The sequence below is a fragment of the Cupressus sempervirens genome, chromosome 11 (assembly GCF_028749045.1).
Source record: "Cupressus sempervirens isolate cs-2001-9-10 chromosome 11, ASM2874904v1, whole genome shotgun sequence".
Classification (NCBI taxonomy): domain Eukaryota; kingdom Viridiplantae; phylum Streptophyta; class Pinopsida; order Cupressales; family Cupressaceae; genus Cupressus; species Cupressus sempervirens.
In genome coordinates this window covers 410,922,159-410,948,287 of record NC_143128.1, presented here as the reverse complement: position 1 = coordinate 410,948,287, position 26,129 = coordinate 410,922,159, and the positions used below count along the sequence as shown (strand labels likewise).

Below are 26,129 nucleotides of genomic sequence, written 5' to 3'. Positions count from 1 at the left end.
GTTTTGTCTCCTTAACCTCCGCAGTGGCAAAGGATGTCATCTTTCTAGTGTGAACTCTAGTTCTTTTACTAGGGCTAGCCTGGCTATCAATTTTACCCTCTTTATCTTCCATAATTTGGATAATAGCCCTCTCATTAGTAGACCCCTCCAGCTTACTAATGAGTAGCTTGATGTGCTCATTAGAAGCTTTTAGGATCTTGTAGCTCTAGTTTGCAACCCCTTTTAGGGCAAATTCCAAATCAAAAACCTTATCATTCAAATCCAAGACTTTAGCATCTAGGGTATGAAAAGCAACAATGTTAATAACAAACCCAATGTTATCCTTCTTATGCATAGTAGGCAAACAAGCGTCAACATTAGCACCACTACCCTTGGCCACATTCTCCTGATTATCCACATTACTCTCAAGAGACACCATCCTTAGGTTCACATCTTTAATCTCATGGGAACTCCATTTAATGGACCTGAAATAGTCTAGCATCCTACTCCTGGCGGTTAAGAGGACATCCATGTTAGACTCACTAGAGTCACTTAGAATGAGAATAGAAGGGTCAATAAGTTGCATAAGAGAATAAGCCTCAATCTCCTCCGCCCTAGCTGACAAGTTCATCTTAGGCCTAGAAATTGCCAGCTTAAATTTGCTCAACTCAACATCCTTCCATGAAGCTTTTTCCTTCAGAAGGGGAGTCTCCTTATCCAAGGGGGAGAGACATTGTCTATAGCAGGAGTCTGAGGGGAGCACGGGGGATCCTCAACCGCACCATTTTCTTACCACCACCACTAGGCTTAGGAGAAACCTTCTTTATCCTTTTTTCTCTTCAAAACATGGGATGAAATGCATTGTTTCCTGTTTTAACTCTTAGTGTCCTCCCTGTCGATGTCTATCCTCATCCTTCTCATCATAATCGTCATCAGATGAAATAACCACCTTAATATTTTTTATGCTTTTTTTCTCTTGCCCTTCACATGTTTTAGGGGTTTCTTCGAGGTAGACCCCTTCCCTTTGCTTTTAGTAGTAGTAAACTCTTCCTCAGAATGCAGGTCCTCACTATCCTCGATTTTTGAAAAATCATTGATAAAATTAGATTCATCAGACACATCCCTTGACTCAACTTTATCGTCATTGGGATCCCAACAGAATTCATCTTAACATGCTAAAAACTTAATAGCATAAGCCTATCATGCAAAAGAGGGTTCGTAACCTCCCAAGATCTAATCCCATTAATGCTAGCGTTCAGAAACGAGTACAAATAAAAAGGGATGGAAACTATAATCTGGTACTTGAAATGGTTCAAAAGGACAAAGTGATGTGTGCAAATACGAGAAAATCTCCAATCCAACAACACAAAATACACAATAGCTCTATACACAAACCTCCAAAGTTTTTTGATAGATCCAAGGGAAAATAATTCTTACCATCGTTAACTAGGGCCTTGCATTCCTCTTCATCCTTTGGGATGTCCTCCACCGCAACCTCAAAAAACCTTTCAATCTTTGTAGAATTTCTTCCCAACAATAGGTATACCCATTACCAAAGAGATAAGGTCCTCTGTAACAGTGACTTTCCTCCCATCAAAATCCAGAGTACCTTCATCCCAGTTCTTGTGAAAGAACTTGGTGACATCCAATTTTTCCTTATAAATTCGCTCCATAAACAAAGTTAAGCCTCCATCCTTCAAAATCTCCCAAAACCTTCTTTCTCCTTTTCCATTCCTCATAGGTAGGAGGCTCCCTGCATCTCCTCTGCCCACCCTTATTGAAGCATTTGTCTTTGGACATTAAATAGCCAACAAAAAAGAAAACCAGTGAATTGAGCAAGGATTGGATATCACAGAGTTTTAAAAAAACACTCAAACTCACCCACAAAGTGTGCAAAGAAAGGAGAGAATAATTGTAGCACTTGTCAATGAGGCTCATAATATGCCTCATAATCATAAAAACATTACCTTGAAGTACCATTGATACCCATATCGAATTACTCCTTTACCACTTATCATATCATAATTAATACATGATATGACCTCCACAAGGAGAGACACATCACCTTGCCAACTCATTTTCTAGTTAACTTCACTGCTACTTTGGCAAGAGAGTTAGCTGCCATATTGGACCCATGGTAAACATTAGTAACATAATGGTTCTCCAAAGTGCTTAGGATATTTCTAGCTTCTTGAATTATATTATATATAGTCCAAGAAGGTTTAGATAATCCATTAAGACAATTAATTATATTTTTAGAATCAACCTCTAGCCAAAGGTTAGAAATACCCATGTCCTTAGCCAATCTAATAGCTTGAAGTGACACCATCTCCTCCACATAGTGTTTAGCCTAGTTTCGCAAGGGTGTGCCATGACAACAAGAGATTGGCCAAAATGGTTCCTCAACACTCCCCCACACCTAGCCAGCCCAAGGTACCCCTCAATTGCCCCATCAAAATTAACTTTATACCAATCATAAGGAGGAAACAACCATCTACTATCCCTTCTTCTATTAGCATCAAGAGAAAGAGGGGGCTAAACGGAGCTAGACAACATATCCAAAGTGAAAGAACCAAAACAATAGCAGTTGAAGTTTTCTAGTAAAGCCCTCTCAGTTTTGAAATAAACCACCTTGGGGGAAGGAGACTTGTCTTTAAGGATCCTAGTGCTCTTTCTAGATACCCTAAGAGATGCAAGGGAGAAAACAAAACTAGGGGTATTTAAGATCATTAGAAAGGTGAGAAGGGGGATGCCATTGGAGAAAGCAATCAAACAAGAAAGGGGGGAAAACCCAAGCTAACTTGAGTCTGCCAACGAAAAGAGACAAATCTCCTTGGCAAAACGACACTCAAATCCAACCAATTGGTAACCTACAAGTAATTAACAACAAATATACCAAAACTTTCCTCACATAACTCCTTCCACGAGTTGAAATCCTCAAGAATAGTCAACCTCCCAATAGGGAGCCAATAGTCATCCCAGAATTTAATCCAGTTATTGTTGCCAATCTTCCACTTGATACCTAGTGACAATACCTCTAGCTTTTAGAATAATGTTCCATGTGACTGAACCATTTGGGATGTTATTGGACGAAAAAATTCCTTGAAAGAAGTATTATTGAAGAGATTCTTATGAGCAATGATGTCCCTCCATTCCCCGGTGTTATTAAATATTCTGTACACCTACTTAGCCAATAAGATATGATTGAAGATTTTCAATTTCCTAACACCCAAGCCACCTCTAGCCTTTGGAAGGCAAACCTTGTCCCAAGGGATCAAAGGAAGTCCTTTGTGGTCTTCAGCCCTCAACCAGAGAAAGCACTTTTGAATTCTTTCTATTGCCTACACAAATCTAGATGGAATAGAGAACAAGATGAGAGCATAAATGGGGAGATTTTGAAAGGACTTCGGGAGTTGAATTTGTTTATTGAATTTGTTTATCAATCCACATCAAAAGTACTCAGGAGGCTTAGATCTCGGAGGAAGGCCTAGATAATTCACAGGAAGGTCCACAATGTGGCCACCCAAGATGTCTTTGTCTGTCCAATGGGGTATTGATAAAAAAAAAAGAACTTTTGTCTCAATTTATCAGTTGACCCGAAGCATTGCTATAATATTTGAGTACATCTTTAAGGTTCTTAGCTTCCTTAATTGTAGAAGCCCACCTAGGATCATATCATCAACAAACTGTTGATAGGGAAAAGTAATGTTGGAAGAGGACAACTTGATCCCAAATAGACTATTGTCAAAAATACAGGATGAAATCAGTCTCCCAAAGCATTCAACAACAATGACTAAGAGAACTAGAGATGACAAATCCCCTTGCTCAAGACCCATTGAGGGTTTGAGGAAAGCAAAGGGGGAACCATTGACAATAACTTACATGGATGGAGTGGTATCCAGCTGAGAGATGAGCTTACGCACCTTGTAGTTGAAGCCAAAAGAAGATTAAACTTTGCTCATAAAACTCTACTCCACCCGATCATATGCCTTGAATAAGTCCAGCTTGAGAAGAAAACCTTCATTTGACAAGGTTTCAAGAGATGGATCACTTCATAGACAAAGATAATAGAATCTAGAGTTTGCCTACCAAGAACAAATGCAAACTGCCGGTGAGAAATAACAATATGAAGCAAAGCGAGCAACCTAAGAGTAAGTACCTTAGAAATAATCTGATAAAAAGAGTTACGGAGGCTGATAGGTTGAAATTTATCTGTAGTATCAACCCTAGACCCCTTCGGGACAAGAATTGGAAAGGTAGCCTTGATTTCTTTGAGGATATTCTTCGAACAAAAGAATTCTTGAACCGCATTGCCGACATCCACCTTAACAATCTCCCAAAAAGTCTGGAAAAAAACATGGGGAAGCCATCAGGGGTCAAAGCCTTAACCTCTTCAAAGGAGGAAAGAGCATTTTTAGTTTCATTCTCTTTTGGGATAGCCTGAATAGAGATATTTAGATCTCTTGTGATGATAGGAGGAATATTGTTGAGAAGCTTCTTCTAATCGTTAATGGCGAGATTAGAGTCAGCCGAGAGTAAAACCAAGAAAAAACATTTAGCCTTTTAACTAATCTCAACCCCATCCCACAAAGTGTCACCTCCCTTGTTAAGTTTGGAGATTTTGTTGACCGCACAGTGTTTGAGAGTCGTGAGATGAAAAAATCTTGTATTCCTATCTCCTTCCTTAAGCCACACTGATTTGGATCTTTGTTTCCAAAAAACCTCCTCCTTAGCTATAATGTCATGAAATTTAGTCAAGATTTCTCTGTCTTTTGAAAGTCTTTCTTCATCATAACCCAATTGCTGAACTTCCTCTCTGAATCTGGTTAATTTACATCTAGGTGGCAGATTTAGCCACAAAAATGTTCCCAAAATCAGTTTTATTCTAGTGCCTTATTTTATTTTTAATATTTCTAAGCTTGTTGGCCATTATAAACATTACAATTCCTTCTAGTTAATCTTCCACCAGTCCTAGATAGCCTTTTATAAATCCGGATGGCCCAACTCTTACAAGCCAGAGCATCAAACACCAAGGAAATAGGAGAATGATCCGACCTCACTCTAGCTAAAGCAGACAGGGAACAGTAGTAAGAGGAAATTCAATCCAAGGAAAGCAGAGCCCTATCCAGTTTCACCTAGATGAAATCCTCACCAATTCTTCTAATAGACCAAGTAAAAGAAGCCCCTTGTAGATCCACGTCCAAAAGATCTAAATCATTTATGAACTTCATAAGATCCATCCTAGCATCTAGATGTGTAGCAATTCCTCCCCAATTCTCATCCTCCGTTAGAGGAGTATTAAAATCTCACATTAAAATCCACTTCTCCCAAGGGAAAACAACATAGATGTCTCTAATTCTATCCCAATATTTAAATCTACCTCTTTTCGAATTCAAAGCATATACATTTGTAATGGTCCAATTTGATCCATCCTTGAGATTGAAAAAGTTAACAAACATGACATTATCTGCTTTAAACATAACTTCACTTTTAATCTTGGATGAGTTCCACACAACCGCCAAACCACTAAGAGCACCATTAGAATTAGATCCAACAACAAAAAAATGCTTGAAAACTTTCAAACTTTCCACTTTATCTTTAGACATTTTAGATTATGTATTAGAACAATATCTAGAAGATGATCTCTGATCAAGTTTTTCACAACATCCTTCTTGAGTGGTCCATTAAGAACACAAATATTTCACTAAATCACTTTCATTTTTTATTGAGGGAGTCCGGGATCGTCCGTTGACTACTCCCCACAATGTCCTTTCTTGCTTATAGCTTTCTTTCTACCTGACATAGTAGCCTTGGCTCCCACACAACCTTGTTTTTTTCTTTTGGGGTAGGGAATAGTTAGAGAGGCTTTCCTATTATTCTTCTTTTTCCTAGGCTTTCTTGAGGTGGTAATCTCTCCTTCCTCCTTTGTAGAGGTCCGCAGATCTTCACAATGCTCTATGACAAGTTCCAAGTTTCCTACTTGAAGAACTTTTACAGGATTAACCTAATTGCCCATCGTCGAAGAATCAGAGAGAGGAGTCTTTGATCCCTCCAAAATGTTGCATGGTTGAGCATCATCAAATTAGGGGACAGCCAGAGAGATGCAACCTACAGTTTCTCCCAACTCTTGGATCTCCCCTTCCTCCAGATTTTGGTCCTAGAAAGTGTCAAGGATAACTAAGATATTGTCAAGATCCCTCTAGCCAAGTTTGAAGAGTTCTCTTATTCTCGATTACCACTTTCCAAAGACATTATTTCCAACCTCCTTATTGGGGTTTTGTTCAACACCCCTTGTAAGCACAATATTCACATCTAGCCTATCCCTGTAGTTATAAAGGTTAGTCATTGGACTCACCACATGGGCTTGCACAAATACTTTGTCCATTGGCAAGCTACTCCCGTCCTTAGGCACCTTGTCATTAGCCATAGCTCTAGCATTATCTGGCTCCTTCCCTTTCTTTTGCCAAGCTTCCTTTTGAGCCTTTTTGGCCTTCTCAATTTCAATAAAGGCAAGAAGGCTTTCACAATTTGACCCACTTTTTTGCAATGAAAACAAGCGAAAGGAATGCTCTCATAATGCAGCCATTTTCCAAGCTTAGAGGGAATTTCAATAAACTTAGGCATATCTTTGCCTTGTTCAACCCCAATGCAGATTCTTGCAAAAGTCAACTTTATTCGAAAATTCGTTACTAGATCAATAAAAAGGAGCTCACCAAAAGCACAAGCAATCCCATTAAAAGTATCCTCATATGAAAACTCCAACAGGAGACCGGGCAATCTGACCCAAATAGGAGCATGAACAAAAAAAGAATCATTCAAGTCTAGATTAGGAGACCATTTCTGAAGTGCAAGAGTAGACTTGCATATCACCCAGGATCCTGCACAAAAGATTCTAGTGAAATCTTCTTGGCACGAAATAGGAAAGATAGGAAACCCTTCGCCATGGCTGAAATCTTGACATATCCCTTAAGGTCCCATTTCTTTTGAGCAGAAGCCCTAACAATGTCAATATTAGGCCTAGAACCCAGAAATTTGCCAACCTGAGTCAGTGCCAATAGCCCAATATTATGGTGAGTCTGGGACAACAATTGTAAACTTTCTCTTCTCCCAAAAACAATACTCCAAGATGTAGATAAAGCTTCTTCTCCCCATGGTTGTAGAGGATCATGAGAAGATCCAACCTTGTTGACCGCACAACCAGAGGAGTCCTCCAGAGGAATATTCACCTTCCGCCTCCCTTGCGTTCTAATATTCCCTTTTGCAAGGGCTTTTTGAAAAGCCTTCTAACCTTCCTCCGCCTATTCTGATTTAGTGGAATCATGAGGAAAAGCTCTCGGCTGAGGAATCCCATTTGTTGTATTACTTTTCTTAGACCTGGCAAATTGGAGCACCATCCTTATCTGCAAATATAATTCTACAATGCATTGCATATATTTGATTTGGTCCCTTTTACTTGGCAAGTTGTCTGTGTGATGTGTGTTCAATTTAACATCTACTAGGTGGCATCGTCGGGCTGATTATCCTAGGTGAATATCTGCCATTGTATTACTCCCCCAATGTGATCATTTCAACTCCATAGGCACCATGCACCTCACACTAGATAGATTAGTCATGTAGTACAATAACCCACTCCCACATCATGCATCTTGGCTTCTCACACACCGTACACTAGTCCACCTACACCGTACAACTAGTCCTTGCTCATTTGCATGATCTTAAATCCATCGTACGGCCCTACTCACATTCATCTGTATGCCACACCAGCCTCCTTCAACCGTATGACCCACTTGCAACAGTCCACTATACAAAGATACTCCCTCACCTCCGACATCCACGAGTATTGTACAATTGTTGAACAATCACACAATATCACAGTATGACAAAACAGTAGAACATGTACTGTCATCATCCCCTAGCAAAACTTGTGGTACTTCACACCGTAAACCTATTTGCATGTAATGTCCCCATTTTCGTCAGTGTCAAAGTTTCAGGGATTAGCCTATTATTGTGATCCTCGTGGCCTAATTATTGTGGATAGAGGATCTTCTGAAGTAGTGTCTTGGCTACAGGTTGGTCTTATCTTCTCCACAATTCAGTAAGCTACAGGTTGGTCTTTTTTTGGCTCATATTGGACTTCGTTTGGGCTTAGTTCTGTGTACTTACTATTTGTGGTAAGTTGGATGTTGATTGAGATGGACCCTTTCTATTTTTAGAAAGTGCATTTGGCCACATGGAGAAATAATAGGTGTGACTCCTAATTCAGATGACATATTTAAATGATGAGTATTTTGGAAGTTATCATATTTTTAGTGGCCAAATTATTATTGATTCATTAAATGGCTTATTATAAAGTTATAATTTAACTTTATAATTTCACTTAAGTTGAGGGTTGAGTTATCATTGGAAGGGGCCATTTATTAAGCCAAGCAAAAGAATCTAATGGAAATTTTCTAATTATGTGGTGAAGCTTCTTGAGTAAAGTTACATTTTGGAAACAAAAGGGCATTTGGAGGTTATAAATACAAACCCATTTCATGAGAAAATGAATGCTTGGATATTTTATTTGCTTTGATGCCTTTGTGGCTTTCCTAAGGTCCTGAAGTTTGACGCCCTTGCTGAAGTATAAGGGTCTGAAGTTCTGATTTTTTTGTCCTGAGGATTGACTTGCAAATTGTTGCTGAAGTATAACAATTTGCCTCAATTTCTCTAACGTATCTGACTGTAAGTGGGAAGTTTTGATCTGCAAGGAGATAATTAATTGTTCTGAGAATTTGTGCAGAGTATCTGTGATTCTCCTCCATGTGATCTGTTTTTTGCGAGTTGTTTTTGCACACTAAGGCTGTCGTCACTTCCCGGGAGGCAGCGTTTGGCATTGAATATATCTGCAACTCCTTTTAAGTTTGAGACATCTTCGAATGCAGGCTGGATGTGTACCGCTAGTGCCTGCGATACCTATTTTGGGGGTTGCTTGTTCAGTAAAAGCCCGTGTTTCTGTTCTTGAGGCCTGCAGCTCAATTCTGGGAACCTGTGATTTGCATACAGAGCTGGTGATTGGGTTTGTGGGCTGCATTTTGAGGGAAGGGCCTGCAAATCAAACCTACAAGTCTATAGTTGGACTGGCAATAATTCATAGCTGGGTGGCTGATATAGATGCTAGAAAATCATCACTTGCTAAGGCAATCACATATTCACATAAACAGGTTCCAGTTTTATTTAATGTGATTACCATTTGCAAATAACAGCATATCAAAGCATCGTGGATATTGGTCCATGATTGTTTGACTCTGAAATATCAGTATGCAAATAAATTTCATTCATATTACAGTTTGGATAGACAATAAATGAATTCAGAATTTTAGTTCAAATGTATAACGATTCACTCATGCAAAACACAAAGATCTGATTTAGTGAGCAGTTGGTTGCATACCTTATTAACTGCTCAAGTCTTCAGCATGATATACAGTGATAGCTAGCATGGCTTGCCAAATGTTTGTTATAATGACAATCTTTTGATAGGGTAAGGAAGTGGATATTGGAAAAATAAATTTGTTCAGTTACACAGCCGAGACAAGGGTTATTACATTGCACTCCCTCCCACAGTTGTAAATTGTCATACGCTTGCCTCCAAATCAATGTTCTGCCCAACGATAACACCATCTGAAACATAAGAACATTACACAATGCAAGAGCAGGTGTGTAGTTTTGGATTCACATTGTATGGCATTGAGGACAAGGATAATAAGGAGTCATCATTGCCCATGCCAACAACATTTGCATCTAGGGTAGAGGTCAAGCAACAGCCTGTCATGTTGAATGATGTGTCGTAGCCACAATGGACTCCTAGAACTTGACCCTCTATTTCTGCCTCTCCCCTTCCTTTTAATAGAGATAGGAAGACAAAGATGTAAAATGTTTTGATGTATAATTTACTAGTTTTACAAAAACAATTCTCTTATTTTAATTTTGTTAGATTATTGGCTATTTGCTTTCCAAATGAGGATGTCATTTTGTTCCTTTTTACATTAAAATCAATCAAATATAACTAGACTCAATTTGTTTCTTTTATGCACTCATTTATCAACTCATTTGATGCATCTCCACATTGAATTTGCCAAAAGAAAAATGCATTTCTAATTAAGTTTTTGCCGAGTCCGATTTTTTCAACTATGGTTCCACATATTATCAAAACATTGAAGAGTGAATGATAGATTTCCAAATATTGTTTTCAGTTCACATATCAGCATCCAATTATCAATATTTTTGAATTTCAATAGGTAATGAATTTAATAACCAAATATGAAATATGTGGTAGGACTTTGACACAATGACATTGAAGTCTTAAACATTTTAATTTGTGTACTTGAACTTTAAAGTTAATGTTAAATTTTACCACTATTCTTGTTTTCAAAGTTTTAACTTCTATGTCATGATAATTTTTGGAAATAATAATTTTTTTTTAAATTGACATCGCTTAGTACCCATGCCTCCATATTTTCAATTAGCCAATATCAATACCAATCTCTAGAGTCTCCAAGTACCCCCTTCTTTTATTTTTGAAAATTAGTCCTATCAGTACCAATACTGGCCTCAAAGTACCCATCACTCGGTGACCTTGATTATTACAAAAAGGGGGCACAGAAATCATACTATTGCCTAACAATTGTACTATTTGACATTGAATATCAATGAGTACTGCATTCTTGTAACTAATTATAATCTTCTATCATACTTCACTAGAATTTCTGGTTCCTATCTAGCAAGTTAGCTTAATCAATAAATAGCTGAATGTCTAGCAAAATGAAGTAGGTCAGATAAAAGTAAAACATAAGGGCCTTTATCAAAATTCAACTAGTTTTGACTTGACGCCATTAGACTAGATTATTGCCTTCCTCTTTTCTCTTCTAATTTGAATCTCTTTCATGTTTCTCTCATGACCATCTCGCATCACCTTATGGATGTAATTGAATGTATAGTCCGGGCCATTAGAACGCACATCCAAACCTATGAGAGCTTTTATTTAGAAATGAATTGTCATAAAAGGAAATATCACATATTTTCTAGAAGCCTTGTCTACTAGAAGCTATTCTTACCTCAACTTTTACCATATTTGACATGATAATCAATGACAAAATTAATAATAACCTTTCTATCACCTCGTATAATTTCTCCTAATAAATTTTGTTTTATTTTTCTTAATGTCATTGTAATGACTGAATTTGAAAAAGAGTAACAAATCAGTGCATAAACCTTTTTTGGTGATGCAAATTGAGGAACAGAAAGGAAGAAAACATATCTAATAGTCTATAAGTTGCATATCAATAGAGCTTAAGGCTCTTTTTGCCCAAAATTTGATGCAATAAATATCTATACGTTAACTCCTTCCAATAAGTACATTTCTAATAAATTCAACCTAAGAAATGGAAAATAATGAAACTGTAAATAAATCAAGTTACAATGTTCCCCATACCATTAAATAATCATCTGGATTGTTCTCAATCACGAATCCATAGAGGTAAAGCAATTCCTACAAAGAACGACAATTTGTAAAAGCTAAGCCTCATGGAGAATTTCTAGATAAATTCAAAATATTAAAATCAAGGGAAAGTAAAGAAATAATTAGCTCCAACTAGCTTAATTATAAATAGAAGATGAATGTGCATAAAGAATAAATTTTAAAGACTTGTTAATCAGATGGCTACTAGGTATTGTATCTACAAAATAATTCAAACAGTTGTTTAAATGAGTAATCATATCAATGCATTCCAATGATGACACATAACATTTTCATATTTTTAAAGGCAACACATAAAAGTTTAGGTAGTACACCAACCATTTAATAGTATAATAATATCTAGATAAAGAACAATAATTCATAATCAATGGCCAAACCATCTGCTTTTATTCTAGATTTTCTAATTAATTTCTTTCAAGCCCAGAAATTATTTTTGTTGACTGACTTCTTTATTTAAATTTACTTTCTTAATTTTAAGTTTTCGTAAGACAAAACAAATATCTTTGAGGTTCTGCCAGGTAAACTTATCATGCAACAATTCATGTGACTTCCCTTTTCTAATAGAAAAATAACTTGTTATGGACTCGCTGCTTTATACATTTTTATTTCTGTTATTTTAAGCTTTGAAAGGAAAAACCAAAATCTTTTAGGTTTTGCCAACTAAACTTATCATGTAGCTCTTTGTAGCTAACAAATAAAATTTAACAATCACATTGCAACATTGCTATCAAGATTCAACTATGTAGTCTTGGAGTCAAACACATTGACCCATTTTAAGGCTAGGGGTTTACAAGAACCCATCTCTCATGACAAGGAATTAAACACTCAGCAATTATTTCATCTAGCAACATTAACCATGGAGTTTTCTTCAAGGTCAAGCCCATGTTACTACCCCATTTGAAAAACCTTCAGCAAGTGTTTTGCCTTATGAGCCATTCATTATTGAGCCCCTTAGCCCGTTCATTGATAAGTAAGAGATATTTTCCACAGCAAGTCAAATATGAAATTGCTATTAGGATTCAACTATGTTAATTGATAAGTAGGAGATATTTTCCACAGCAAGTCAAATATGAAATTGATATTAGGATTCAATTGTGTAGTTTTTGAGTCGCGCTCATTGACCCATTTCATGAGTAGTGGTTCACATGAGTCATCTCTCATTATAATGAATGGAACACTTAGCACTTACTACATCTACGTGATGCCCACAAAGGTAAAGCATTAAGCCTTTTATTCTCAATATCTCTAATTCTACCATCTCCTATGACCATCTCCACCACCATCCCCGAAATCTTTCTATATGATTGGCCCATTTATGGTGCATGGCTCTACAATCCCTACTCGCGTGCTCCTTGTGGAGACCCTCAACTACTTGACATCGGCTCAAAACTTTATTTCTATTCCTTTCTATCCAGTGGATCTTTCTCCATTCGACTAGTAATAAAATTGGTTGGAAATTCAGCTGCTCACCCCCTCCCCCATCATCTTTGAAACCATTTGACACATGCTAGAGGAAACTTGCAAATGAAATTTCCCTTAGGAAACTATTCAAGTGAGTAAGAAAAATAGAATCCGAGAATGTGACACTCAAGCAATCACTACATGGTTTTTCCAAAAAACATAACAGTCCAGACTTATTAATAGTATGGGAAAGAAATATATAAGGTGTATCTATTTTAAAATTAAATAAATGTGAGATACCACTATTTATATATAAGGACTTATAAGGTGTATCTATGTTTATGGGAAAAAGAAACTCCAAACTTATGAAGCTCTATTAAAGTAATACAAGATACCATTGGTTTAATCAATTACAATTCTCTCTATTAAATGTGGAATATGTGATCTGAAGTAGCAAAAGTTTGTGTTTTAACTCATCACTTGTTGGATGATAAGGGAAGATCCCCTTCCTCGAGTTACTAGGTGATCCGTGTGGTATGGTGAATTTTGTTTATTTTATTAATTTGTTCTCCTATGTGAGTTATTGTATTGTCACTTCATTTATTTGAAACTATTAAATTCTTAGTGTGTAGAATATTTGAAAAACCTTCACCAAGTGTTCTGCCTTATGAACCATTCATTATTGAGCCCCTTCAGCCAATCAATTGATAAGTAGGAGATATTTTTCCATAGCAAGTCAAAATATGAAATTGCTATTAGGATTCAACTATGTAGTTTCTGAGTCAAGCTCATTGACCTATTTCATGAGTAGTGATTCGTACAAGTAATCTCTCATGATAATGAATGAAATGCTCAGCACTTACTGCATTTGGATGATGCCCACAAAGGTAAAGCATTAAGCCTTTCATTCTCAATATCTCTAATTCTACCATCTCCTATGACCATCACCACCACCATCCCCAGAATCTTTCTACACAATTGGCCACATCTGGTGCATGGCTCTACAATCCCTACTCGCGTGCTCCTTTTGAAGACTCTCATCTACTTGACATCGGCTTGGAACTTCATTTCTATTCCTTTCTATCCAATGGATCTTCCTCCATTCATTTGGTAATAAAGTTGGTTGGAAATTCACCTGCTCCCCCACCTTCCCCCATCGTCTTTGAAATCATTTCACACATACTAGAGAAAACTTGGAAATGAAGCCTCCCTTACAAAACTATTCAAGCGAGTAAGAAAGTTAGAATCTGTGAATTTTGTACTCAAGCAATCACTACATGGTGTTTCCAAAAAACATTCAATAGTCCATACTTATTAATAGTATAGGAAAGTAATATATAAGGTGTATCTATTTTAAAATTGAATGAATGCGAGATACCACAATTTATATATAAGGACCTATAAGGTGTATCTATGTTTATAGGCAAAAGAAACTACAAACTTATGAAGCTCTATTAAAGTAATACAAGATATCGTTGCTTTAATCAATTACAATTCTCTCTATTAAATGGTGGAATGCGTGATCTGAAGTAGCAAAAGTTTTCATCACTTGTTGGTTGATAAGGCAGGATCCCCTTCCTCGAGTTACCAAGGAATCTGTGTTGTGTTGTGATTTTTGTTTATTTTACTAATTTGATCTCATATGTAAGTTATTGTATGGCCACTTCATTTATTTGTAACTATTAAATTCTTAGTGTGTAGAATATTACATAGTGCAGTTCAGTCTGACGCCAACATGCAGTAATAGTATTTGAATAGTTTTAGAATTAAAAACTGTCCAATCTGGATCTGGATTTTATATTTATGAAGATTTCAGTCCCTGATTGCTGATTAAAAGGACAACATTTTTTGGGCTTTAATTGTAATTTGAATCAAAGTTAAATGTGGGTCGCTCAATTATACAAATTACTTGTTGTGGTAACAATTGAGTAACAAATAATTTCCACCCTTTCATATTTTATTCTACTTGTCACACTAGTGACAGGAAGCAAAATCACTTGCTTAGGTTTCTAGGATTGAAAGAACACGGAATGGAAATTAATCTGAGATCTATATTGAGAGTTATAACTATTAGGAACTATGCTTAGATTGTGCATGCATTTCTTACAAGTGTTCTAGTTGTTTGCAAGAGTGCGATTATACGAGGGTTTATTTCAAATGTTAATTCAATTTCATTTATTTTCCAAGTGCACTTTTGTTTCGAACTTTAGTGTAAGTGTGAATTCCAATTCAAGTTGTACTTGCATTCATCCCTTCTTTATCCACTAGCTTCATCCCTTGAGCAGATATTTGCTATATCTTTCATTAGTTTTACAACCTCAAATTGACATTTAGGTGTAAACTGAGACAGATAACATCAAACCAGTTTACACCAAATATTAAGAAGAATTCAAGCCACAATTTTACCCAACATGTCTCTCAATTCTCTGCAACCGACAATGCTCTCATTCTTGGTACTTTAATCCATGGACTTGGGTTACTAAGACCCCCTTCATAATCGAACCACATATACTATGCGCATTACAAATCTTTCTATTTTGGGGATTCATAGATCTTTTGATGATGCTTCAAGACCTTTCAAAAAGTATAGCCAACATCTCATCCAGCTCTACCAATCCTCTAATTTAGTTCTCTCGAGTGGTTTATCCAACCTCCTAAATTCCTAACTCTTTATCTATTGGACTTGATGTGGTGGTGCAACTGTAGCTAATTGTGTTCTTTCTCTGCCACCCCCATCCCCCTCATTAATTAAGTTCTTTGTCTCTCCATCCAGTCTGTCTTCCCAATAACACTACTTGGGTTAACCCCCACAATAATCTTCACCCCAAGTGTTTTCTATTGAGCACTTCTCAAAGCCAAATGAAGGACACATTGTCCACCCCCATACTTATCCCACCACAAGTCACATTCCCTCTAAATCCCTCTCAATTTTTTCAGAGAGGACTCACATCCACTCTATATCGAGACAAATCATTAGATTGACAGAGAGAACATGATTTTCCGATTATGTTGCATCGAGGAGGTTGCAACTAAAGACCACTTCATCTTTTAGTGTCCTATCTTCTAAGATCAGAGGGAAATTCTACATCTTTTTCAAGGGTTTTCAGTCTTTCTCCACGATTTTCAGGTTAATACAGGGTGTCCTGTACTTCATCTTTAAGAGATCATTAGGCTTCAATACCATAAAGTTTAGCATTAGCACCCTGCTAGTATGGAGTTGTCATCATATGACCTCCTTCTCCAAGCTTCAATCAGCACACACTACCAAGTGCCAACTTGGTCCCCCATCTAGCCATTCCAGATCCATAAGATCCAAAAGCTCTTACTAGAAGCAACTTTCATCTTCTTCCAAGAAACTTCACAAGCGTTCTAGGTGCACTATCAACTCTTTGACTTATCCTTCTATCTCAAGGTGGTTCTCTGTTGTGCCGACTTTATAATGGGGTTTCGAGGTTTTCTATAGAGACCACTCCTCCAAAATACTTTTTTGGTTGTTACTAGTTTGTTCATGTTGTTGCTTTTCTTTGGCTGTCATTTAGTGTACCTACTGTGAGAGGCCTTTCGTTTTGTATTTGAGAATCCTGTCAACCCTCTTCAATGTCTTTTATTGGACATTTTTTAATTTATCTTATCTTCTCACGAAATCAAGTTTGAACCCATTTAGTTACTAGTAATTGCTTGCAAGTCTACATCTCCTTTGAGCCTTTACAATAAATTCATTCAAAATATCACCTTGAAATGTTTATTTGTGAGCACTCTCAAAATGGTCACAAACCATTAGAATAATTACATTAGAAATCATTTGGCTGTATTTAAATAATGATGTATAACATCTTCATATTTTAAAGCCAACATGTAAAAATGTAGGCAGCATAAGAGCCATTTAACAATAACAATATAAAATTAATAGCACTTTGTAAAGAAGAATTCAAATTCAATGGCCAAACCATATGCTCTTATTCTAGATTATCAAATTATTTTTTCTCAAATCAAGAAATTATTTTTTATTGACTGACTTCTTTATTTATATTTATTTTCTGAACTTTAAATGCTTAAAAGACAAAACAAGTAGCTTTGAGGCTTTGCGAGGTTAACTTATAATGCAACAACTCATGTAACACCCCATCGCTAATAAGAAAAACTTTAAACTTGTATGGACTTGCTCCTTTATACATTTTCATTTTTCAAGACAGCAAATATCGTAGGTTTCACCAACTCAACTTATCATGCAACTCTTTGTTGCTAATAAGAGAAACTTAACTATCACTTTCTGATATTGCTATGTGTAGTTTTAAAGTCAAACTCGTTGACCCATTTTATAAGTAGTGCTTCACAAGAACCTACCTCTCATGATAATCAATGAAACAATTAGCATTCTTTCTAGCTATATGATGCTCATTAAGGTGAAGCATTGGGCCTTCTTGTGAGGCCACCCATCCTAGTACCATTCCAACTCATGTGCACCTAACCATGGAGTTTCAGCCAAGGTCAAGCCCAAGTAGCTTGCTACCCCATTTGAAAAACCTTAATAAACAAGTGTTGTGACTTATGAACAAAGTTACATGGATACCAATATGGATACAAATACAAATACGGTATTGGGTACAAATACAGCCATTTTTTAAGACCGCCAATATGGATGCAGCTGGACACAAAATTAATAAATAACACATACACATATTTTTAACATAGTTTTTAAGTTATTATAGGAGGTTTTCATTACCTCAAAAGCAATATTGACACATAAATATTTACAAGTTAATTTATCACTTCACAATATGTAAACATAGTAGAGTTGCATTAGAGGATAACCCAAAAAGTGGGTTGCTGAAATAGAAAAACATTTTAATTTGTCTTTCTCATTTGGTGCAAGTTTTGTTTAAACCATTTTTTTTTTAATACTTTAATAGAGTTTTTTTTAAATCAAATTTGGCAAGATTTACATGAAATCTTTTAAAAAATCAAATCCCATAGTATTTGGCATAATTGGAAAATAAAGTTTTTTTAGGCAGACATGGGTACAATATTCAACATGTATCCAAGCAATATTGGACACGTTTCCAAATTGGATACGGGGATACGTGTGCCAGGAGTTTTTGGCAACTCTTCTTATGAACCCTTTATTATAGAGAACCTTTAGCTCATTGATTGATAAGGAGGAGATATTTGCCACAGCAAGTCAAATTATGGCATTGCTACCAAGATTTAATTGCATAGTTTTCGAGTTGAAATCATTGACCCATTTCATGAGTTGTGGTTCACAAGACCCACCTCTCTTATAATAAGATGAAACACTTGCACAAACTGCATCTAAGTAATGCTCATAGAGGTAGTGCCTAACACTTTACTAGGAAACCAAGCTTGAATCCACTTAATTGCTAGAAATTGCTTGCAAGTCTGTAGAACTTAACTAAATCTGGACATCGTAATCTAGATCTAGCTAGAGAAGAACGAATAGAACTTGTAGACAAAAGAGGAAGAATTTATAGCAAGAATAAGAAATATAAACTATTTTAATTAATTCCAAATTAATTTAAAAAACAAATAACCTTCGTCAAAGAAAAAAGTGGAGGAAAAGGTGGAACAAAACTGAAAAAATAGAGATATTCATTTAGCTTTAAAAATAAGCAACAATACTTTTATCCAAGTCAGGAGAAAAAAGCATAAGAAAAGGAAAAAAGAAATAATCCACCTCAAAATATACACTAACTCTGCATGCAGCTATTTTGTTGCAATATCCTTTAGCCCAAGACGGTCTAGCAAAAAGTGAAACGGAATTAGACAATATATCCCTACACAATGTGTAGTCATTGGTAGATGCTTGAAACTGGATGTAGAAGAAGGTCCATGATTGTCAGACTACATTCTTCCCCTTCAAAAGAAAAAAAACCAAAGATGTATGAATGAATTCTCCCCAATCCTTATAGGAATATGTAGTAAGAAAAATCAAGATGTATGATGTCTTTGAAAATGCTCATTAGTCTACTATTGTAGCACACAATCGAAAGACTCATGCATCTCCTCAAAAGACAGAGAGATCTCAAAATGTTGTGACAAAGTACCCACATTCATATCAAGCTATGAGGAATGATAATGTAGAGAATGAAGAAGAGGATTACAATGTTCTTTACAAAAACTGAAGAAGAATCATCCTCATCAAGCAAGAAGCAGCCAAATATCAAGCAAGAAAGAAGATCCAGGAAGCAGCCAAAGGCAGGCAAACCTAAACTATGCATTTCCATATTTGCGGGCTTCCAGATGATGATTTTGTCTGCTATGGTGTTCCTCTCTTTCAGTGGGCTCCAGTCCGGTTCCATTTGAAAACACTCCAATAGGCAGATAGGTAGATCCCAGGTACGCCTTTTCCCTTATTCTTACCTCTTACATTTCAGTTTGCACCTGTTCAGGCTTCCTTTATTACTTCTCCTGGCTTTGGTAAATTTACAACGGTAAAACAACATAAAGAATCTATAACAAGGCACCAGTGGGTACGATATGGTGCTCATGGAAGGAACAAATGAGGAAATCACAGAAACATCTGCAGAAAATATACTTGTACAAGTATCATTGATTGATCAAACAAAGATAACAGAGGCACAGCCAAAACTAGGTGGGTCCACCTTGTAAAACACAGGATCTGACAGTAACAGGGTGGCAGAGAATCTGATAGTCAGGGCACCTGTAACAGCAGAACAACAAACTAATCTGGGAGAAGCTACGAAACACAATGACATCTCTGGTAACAGTGGCTTGGTCCTGACATACGGGGATAGTTTAATGCACAGCAGCATCATCAAGTGGAATCAAGGGAGCTTCCTCATTCTTCCAGGACCCTCAGCTGGACACGCGAGTTCATTCAATCTTGGAGGGACAAATGGTAATTTACCCACAAACACTTTGAGCTTCTCACAAGCCAGTGGACCACCCACAGGAGGAAACTACACCTATGTGAATGCCAAGCAATATAAAAGAATAATTAGGCGGAGAAAGATACGAAAGTTTAAAAATGCAAAAAGAGGGAAGTTAGCAGCTTTACTTCCGAAACCGATTCCACATATCTCAAACAGTGCAAGGGAGGGAGAAATAAATTTGAGGCCGACTAAAATCTCTGAAACAATTAAGTGGTTTGATAATATCAGAGATATTAACGGTAAAGGGAAGACGGATAATTCTCAGGTGATAGACACAGTGGAAGATTGGCTGCCAAATAATTACAGCCCCACAAGGACACCTATGACGTGGTATCTAGATATCTTTGTGAACAATTTGGTAGCTATGAAGGAAAGGGTGTGAGCACTTGAAGAGAGGAGCCAAATAGAAAGTATCACAATGAAAAGAGTTACTGAGGATAACTGGAAATTGGCAACAGAGGTCAAGTCACTTAGAGAACAAATTCAAAAATTGCAATTTAATATGGAAAAAGGAGAGTATGAATTAATATTGTTAAAGAAAGTAGGAGAAAAGAGGACAGCAGCAAGTACTACAGGAGAAGGAGAGACTACGGAAGGAGACAAAAACCCACAAATAAAAAATATACAAGATGCCATGGCCAATATGGAAATAAAAGAGAATCAACTCAGAGAAAAAATTGAAGAAGTTAGATCATGGGCTAACATAGTAAAGGGATCAGCAAACACTCCTATTGACAACATAGAAAAACAAGTTCGGAGACAGATTAGAAAAGAAAGAAATGAGAGTAGCAAATATCATCATCAAAGGGCTACGAGACTATCTATGGAGAACAGGAGAAAACAACGGATTTAGTTCAAGACTTCTTTAAAGACCAATTAGACTAGCATGGAACAAACATACAAGCACAAAGAATCGGAAAATGGATTAGAGGAGGCAAAGATAGACATGTTAGAGTGACAATGAGGAATACAGGAGATAAAAACAACATTTTCAGCAAGAGGAAGTTTCTTACAGGCACACACATATATCTCGATGATGACCTCATCGTAACTCAGCAAGAAGAAAGGAGGAAGGAATGGGAAAAAGTGAAAACAGCAAGAGAAAACGGCAAGTGGGCGTGGCTACAAAATGGCAAAGCGGAGACAAAATCACACACAATAAATAGGAAGTCGAGCCCACCCAGGAACATTTAACTATAGTTAGCTGGAATTGTAGAGGTTATCCTTGGAGAAGAGGACCTGGGTTAGGGCCAATAGCTAAAGATAATGACATCATTATGCTTACCAAGACTCATGAGCACGATGAATGTAGGGTTCCAGATTTTGAAGGGTATAAGAATGTATCACTGTGGAATGAGAAGATAGATAATGGTAAGGGGCATGGAGGCATCACCGTTCTAATAAAAGAAACTTGGACCAAATTTGTAAACTTAGAGAAAGAAGATGTAAACAAGCAGTATATTTGAATAAAAATAACAGAGAATCAGATTTCTACAAGGGTGGTTGTTTGTTACTTCGCCCCAAAAGGCTCAAAAATGTATAAAAAGCATAGATTGGATCGAGAAGACCCGTTCGCTGCACTCAAAAAAAACATAGCAGCCTTTAGCTCTTTAGGGGAAATAATGATAATAGGGGATTTCAATGCTAGAACAGCAAACAACCAAACTCTCAATCTTAAGGAGAGTTACAATGAAAGCAGAGACCCAGTTTGGCTTGAAGAAGAAGGGACACAAAAATGGAAAAGATGTTCACAAGATAGCATGGGAAAGATTAATCATTTTGGTGCTGAATTACTAGGCTTATGCTGCCTATATAACATGGTCATATGTAATGGTTTGGAAAAGTGGCCTAAATCAGGTGGAATCACATGCAAAAGATACAATGGACAAAGTGTTGTTGATTATATTATATGCTCGCAAGAATATGTTGCAAAGATAATTAACTTTGAGATAGAGGATTGCCCCGTGGAGCTAAAATCTGATCATAACCCCATCTTGATAAGGGTGGCCACTCACTTTAAAGATCAACATATTCTCCCAAAACCTTTACAAAAGAGGAAGATGATTCCGATTGGCAAAGTTTTAATGACACAAGAAAACCATGCTACTTTCCAAAACTCTCTTTTGCGACTGTCTAGGGTTCTGGGAAACCATCCCGAGTCTGATAAACAACATTTCATGGACAAGGATAATCTTGTTCTTACTATCATTAAAGCATTGGAGGAGTGTAAAAGATCTAGGGCCACAAGAGAAGCCAAGAACACTTTTCCGGCCAATCCGTGGTTTGATGAGGAATGTAAAACAGAAAAAAGAAATTGGAAAAAGAACATAAATAAAGAAAGTAGAAAAGAGTATGATCAGCTGATTAAAAAGAAGAAAGAAGAGTACGTAAACAAGAGAAGAATCGAGTTGATCAATCTTGGTAAAAACAGCCCCAAAAAGTTTTGGAAAGAGCTTCAGCAGAGAAAAACTCAGATAGAGAACAACATAATAGGAACCAAATGGCTGGAATATGCCAAGACTCCCTACAAGTGTGATCTAGGAGAACGTAGAACCATGGAAACAGAGACTACAGGAGAGTTATTCAGCGAAAAAGATATTATTCAAGGCATAAGGAGGTTAGCTGCTGGTAAAGCGCAAGATATAGATGGGCTTCAAGCTGAATACTTAAAATGGGGTGCTGAAACCCTCACACCACACATCATTAAAATTTTCAACAGTGTCAATAGAGAAGGTTTCCCTGTAAAATGGACAACAAGTGTGGTGATCCCACTCCACAAAAATGGAGATATAAACAATCCTTCTAATTACCGAACCATCATGATCAATCCACTATTTTGCAAGTTCTTTGGCAGCTTGGTAGAACAAAAAATCAGCAACTGGGCTGAAACAGAAGGCAAACGTGCAAAAGGGCAAGCACGCTTTAGACCGAAACACTCTACTATAGATCACGACATCACTCTTAGACACTTGATTGAGAAAGTTTGGGGCACTCCGGGGAACGAGGTTTTTTGTTGTTTCGTCGACTTTAAAAAAGCATTCGACACTATGCCACGTAATAAATTATGGGATAGAATGGAAGAGTTGGAAGTTCCTAAAGAACTTAAGTCAGCGGTTTGCAAATTATATGAGCAGGTCAAAGCTAAAATCAGAATGACAGAAGCGCTATCAAAAGATTTTGACAGCAACATCAAGGTTAAGCAAGGGTGTCCTCTATCTCCAACATTATTTGGGCTCTATATTGACAAGTTAGAAGAGTGGATAAACAAGACCAATGGTGAGGAGGTGCAGCTGGCCCACTTTGTGATAAGATTGCTCTTATATGCAGATGATCTCATAATTCTTGCTAGAACAACTAAAGGTTTGAAAGAGCACCTGACAGCAGTAGAAAATTTTTGTCATGAAGTAGGAATGCAAGTTAACACTAGCAAAACTAAAATTATGATCTTCTCGTTGAAGAAGAATAGGGGCATACAAGACGAGTTTCTGTTTGAAAATAGCCCCCTTGAGATTGTGGAAGAGTTCAAATACTTGGGCATCGATTTTCATAACAAACTCAATTGGGATACTTGCAGATCAAAAAGGATCCAAGGGGGCTGGAAGGCGTTATACTCTTTACAAAACAAGTGCAAGAACGCAGAATTATGGGATTGGACGACCATGAAAACTCTTTTTGGTTTGTTGGCCACTCTAGTTATTCATTAAACTCAACATTCTACCCACAACTGCTTTTGTGCTCATCAACATAACTTATCCAAACCTCCTTGAATGCAACTGTGTTACAAGATTATTTTTCAGAGCCAAAAGCTGAATTTTACTCATATCCTGAAATTGGAATGATTGCTAACAACCAAATATTTTTCCCATACCTAAATGAAATGCAGCATCTACGTGAACAAATCAATTCTTTGATCCAACCACACCCACGTAAATCAGACAGAAAACCAATTGAATATTGGTTTATGCTACTAATAATAGATGGATGATGTTGTTGCTCAAAACCACAGTACGTCTCCTATAATGCCAAAATCCAGAGAGAGACAAGGGAAACAAGGAATTGCAGACAGAGAGAGTGATACATCAACAAGAAAAGAGTGGTTTCCAACCAATTCATAGGATTAGAAGAGGCCCTTTTTTACTGAAGGCTCTGCAGAACCGGGGGAGTATTCCCCTGAGGTCTCAAAGGGAATGTGAAAACTAGGCCTTGACAAGCCATACCCCAATGACAATGGCAAATAGACACAAAAGACCTAATGTAAAGCAGGTTGAACAGTACGTTATAATGCATCAAGGATGTAAAATTAACTATAGAACTTATAAGTCGCCTTAGCTTTTTCATACGACATATGCACCAAGGAATCACTCACATGACATAAAAGATTTGACTCATTGGTAGCTCACAATATTCATCATGATAATTATCACAGAGTCATGAGAGGATGCAGAATAGAACCTCCACAACAGCTAAAAAGGAAGATATTTTATAAATGTAGTAATCCTGTGGTGGTGAATAAACAACTGGCTAGTGCTTTGATCACATTAGACAGAAGAGTCAAGTTTCAAGCAACTCTTGCAAGCACATGTGTAAAAAAAACATGGAAACCAGGAGTACATTAATGAACCATAAGATAGGCTTTATGATTAAAACTAACATGTTCCTCTATATTACCAGGGACATTTGTGACAAGTCTACTGAGTAATCAGAAAGTAAAAAAGGAAAATCCATGTATTGCAATAGAAAGACTAAAGACTACATCAAATATACGATGATACATTTTATAGTGCTTACATGAATTAACCAACTCTTAACAATTATAGAACAGGAAGCGTGGCCTCAGCAATAAATATAGCATGCCCATTTTGTGAATTGGCATGAGTTATGTTATAAAAAAAGATCCTACATTTAGCACCTTTTCTTGACTTGTAACATCCACTTCACATGAGAAACTAAGTTTGCACCTTTGTTTCATACCCTAAAATACACTTGATCAGTAATGGAGAACATATTTTAACTCAAAACGATAACTCAAAATGGGTGAAGAAGAATATGCATTGAATAGAAATGTATCCATAATATGCCTCTTCATTCTTTTGACCATTCTTGCACGGAGGAATAGGCGCTCTGAAAGATGTTCCTATTGCAAACTAGCCAGAGAGGCCAACAAATAAACGAAGTGTAAGAAAATGAAGCATTTTAAGAACATTGGAAAATGTTTGGAGGTGACATCAATATTTTGAAGGATGCCAAATAGTGAGAAATAGATTGGAAATACCTCCAATCCTCTACAATTGAGAAATATGATGGCCACATCCACCCTCTACTTGGAGATTATTCATGTTAAGAACTTTATATAAAAACAAGTCCATACGAAGACATTTGTTTTAGGACAAACCATGCTTATCTGTGGTGAGGTTCAATGTTTTAAAATTCATGTTGGGTTGGTAGAAAAGTCATTGTATGCAGAACTAACTTAAGGCCCTAGAAGAAAATATGCCTACTAGAAGGTAATATATGATGACAAAGAAGTTCCACTAAATGCTTGGTGCCCACAACAAAATGGTGATATAAATCACTAATCCAGTCCAAATTCCATTCCACCTGCTTTTAGTGAGCTAGCACTATACCATATTACAAAGTGTCATCCCTGACCTTAATTATCCATCTGAAAAGAAGCCAAGGAAAGATAGGTAGAAAGGCAGTTGTCATACAGAAATAACAAAATAACCTAGATTTCAAACAGATATCTTGGCCATTTCTTAAGAAAACATTCAGAATAATAGTTAAATATTAAGAGAGGTTATCAATCAGTGTGACATAAAAGTTCCACTAAATGCTTGGTGCCCACAACGAAATGGTGAGATAAATCACTAATCCAGTCCAAATTTTATTCCACCTGTTTTTAATGAGCTAGCACTATACCATCTAACAAAGTGTCATCCCTGACCTTATCCATCTGAAAAGAAGCCAAGGAAAAATGTGTAGAAAGGGAGTTGTCATTGGGTGATAACAAAATAACATAGATTTCAAACAAATATCTTAGCCATTTTTTAAGAACCATTCAGAAAAATAGTTAAATATTAAGAGAGGTTATCTATCAGTGTGACATACCAAAGACAGAAAGAATAAGACACAAAATAAACCCAAACAGCTTCTTTTCGAGGAACCTAGAAAAATACCTCATTCCCCTTGCTGCCATAGCTTATTCGTATTTCCTCTTCAGGAGGAAATGTAACATCTGGACCTTCAAAAAGTAAATCAATATTTCAAATATATTCAACAAATTGATATTTCTCTAAGAAATGCTAACAAGAACATTTATTTGAATT

General features: G+C 36.7%; 1 protein-coding gene across 2 annotated transcripts in view; it reads right to left on the bottom strand.

Annotated features, from left to right (window-relative positions):
- The window catches only part of LOC149530201 (SET domain-containing protein), a 258,306-nt gene that overhangs the window by 30,044 nt on the left and 202,133 nt on the right, over positions 1-26,129 (bottom strand). For both annotated transcript variants that reach the window (XR_016359071.1, XM_089811070.1), the window contains exons 10-11: positions 25,980-26,044; positions 11,447-11,503 (exon numbers count right to left, since the gene is read on the bottom strand). Coding sequence is in view for 1 of the 2 variants with exons in the window: in XM_089811070.1 (XP_089667196.1) it covers positions 11,447-11,503; positions 25,980-26,044 (122 nt within the window). In the remaining variant the exon portion in view is untranslated. The remainder of the gene's footprint in view (positions 1-11,446; positions 11,504-25,979; positions 26,045-26,129) is intronic.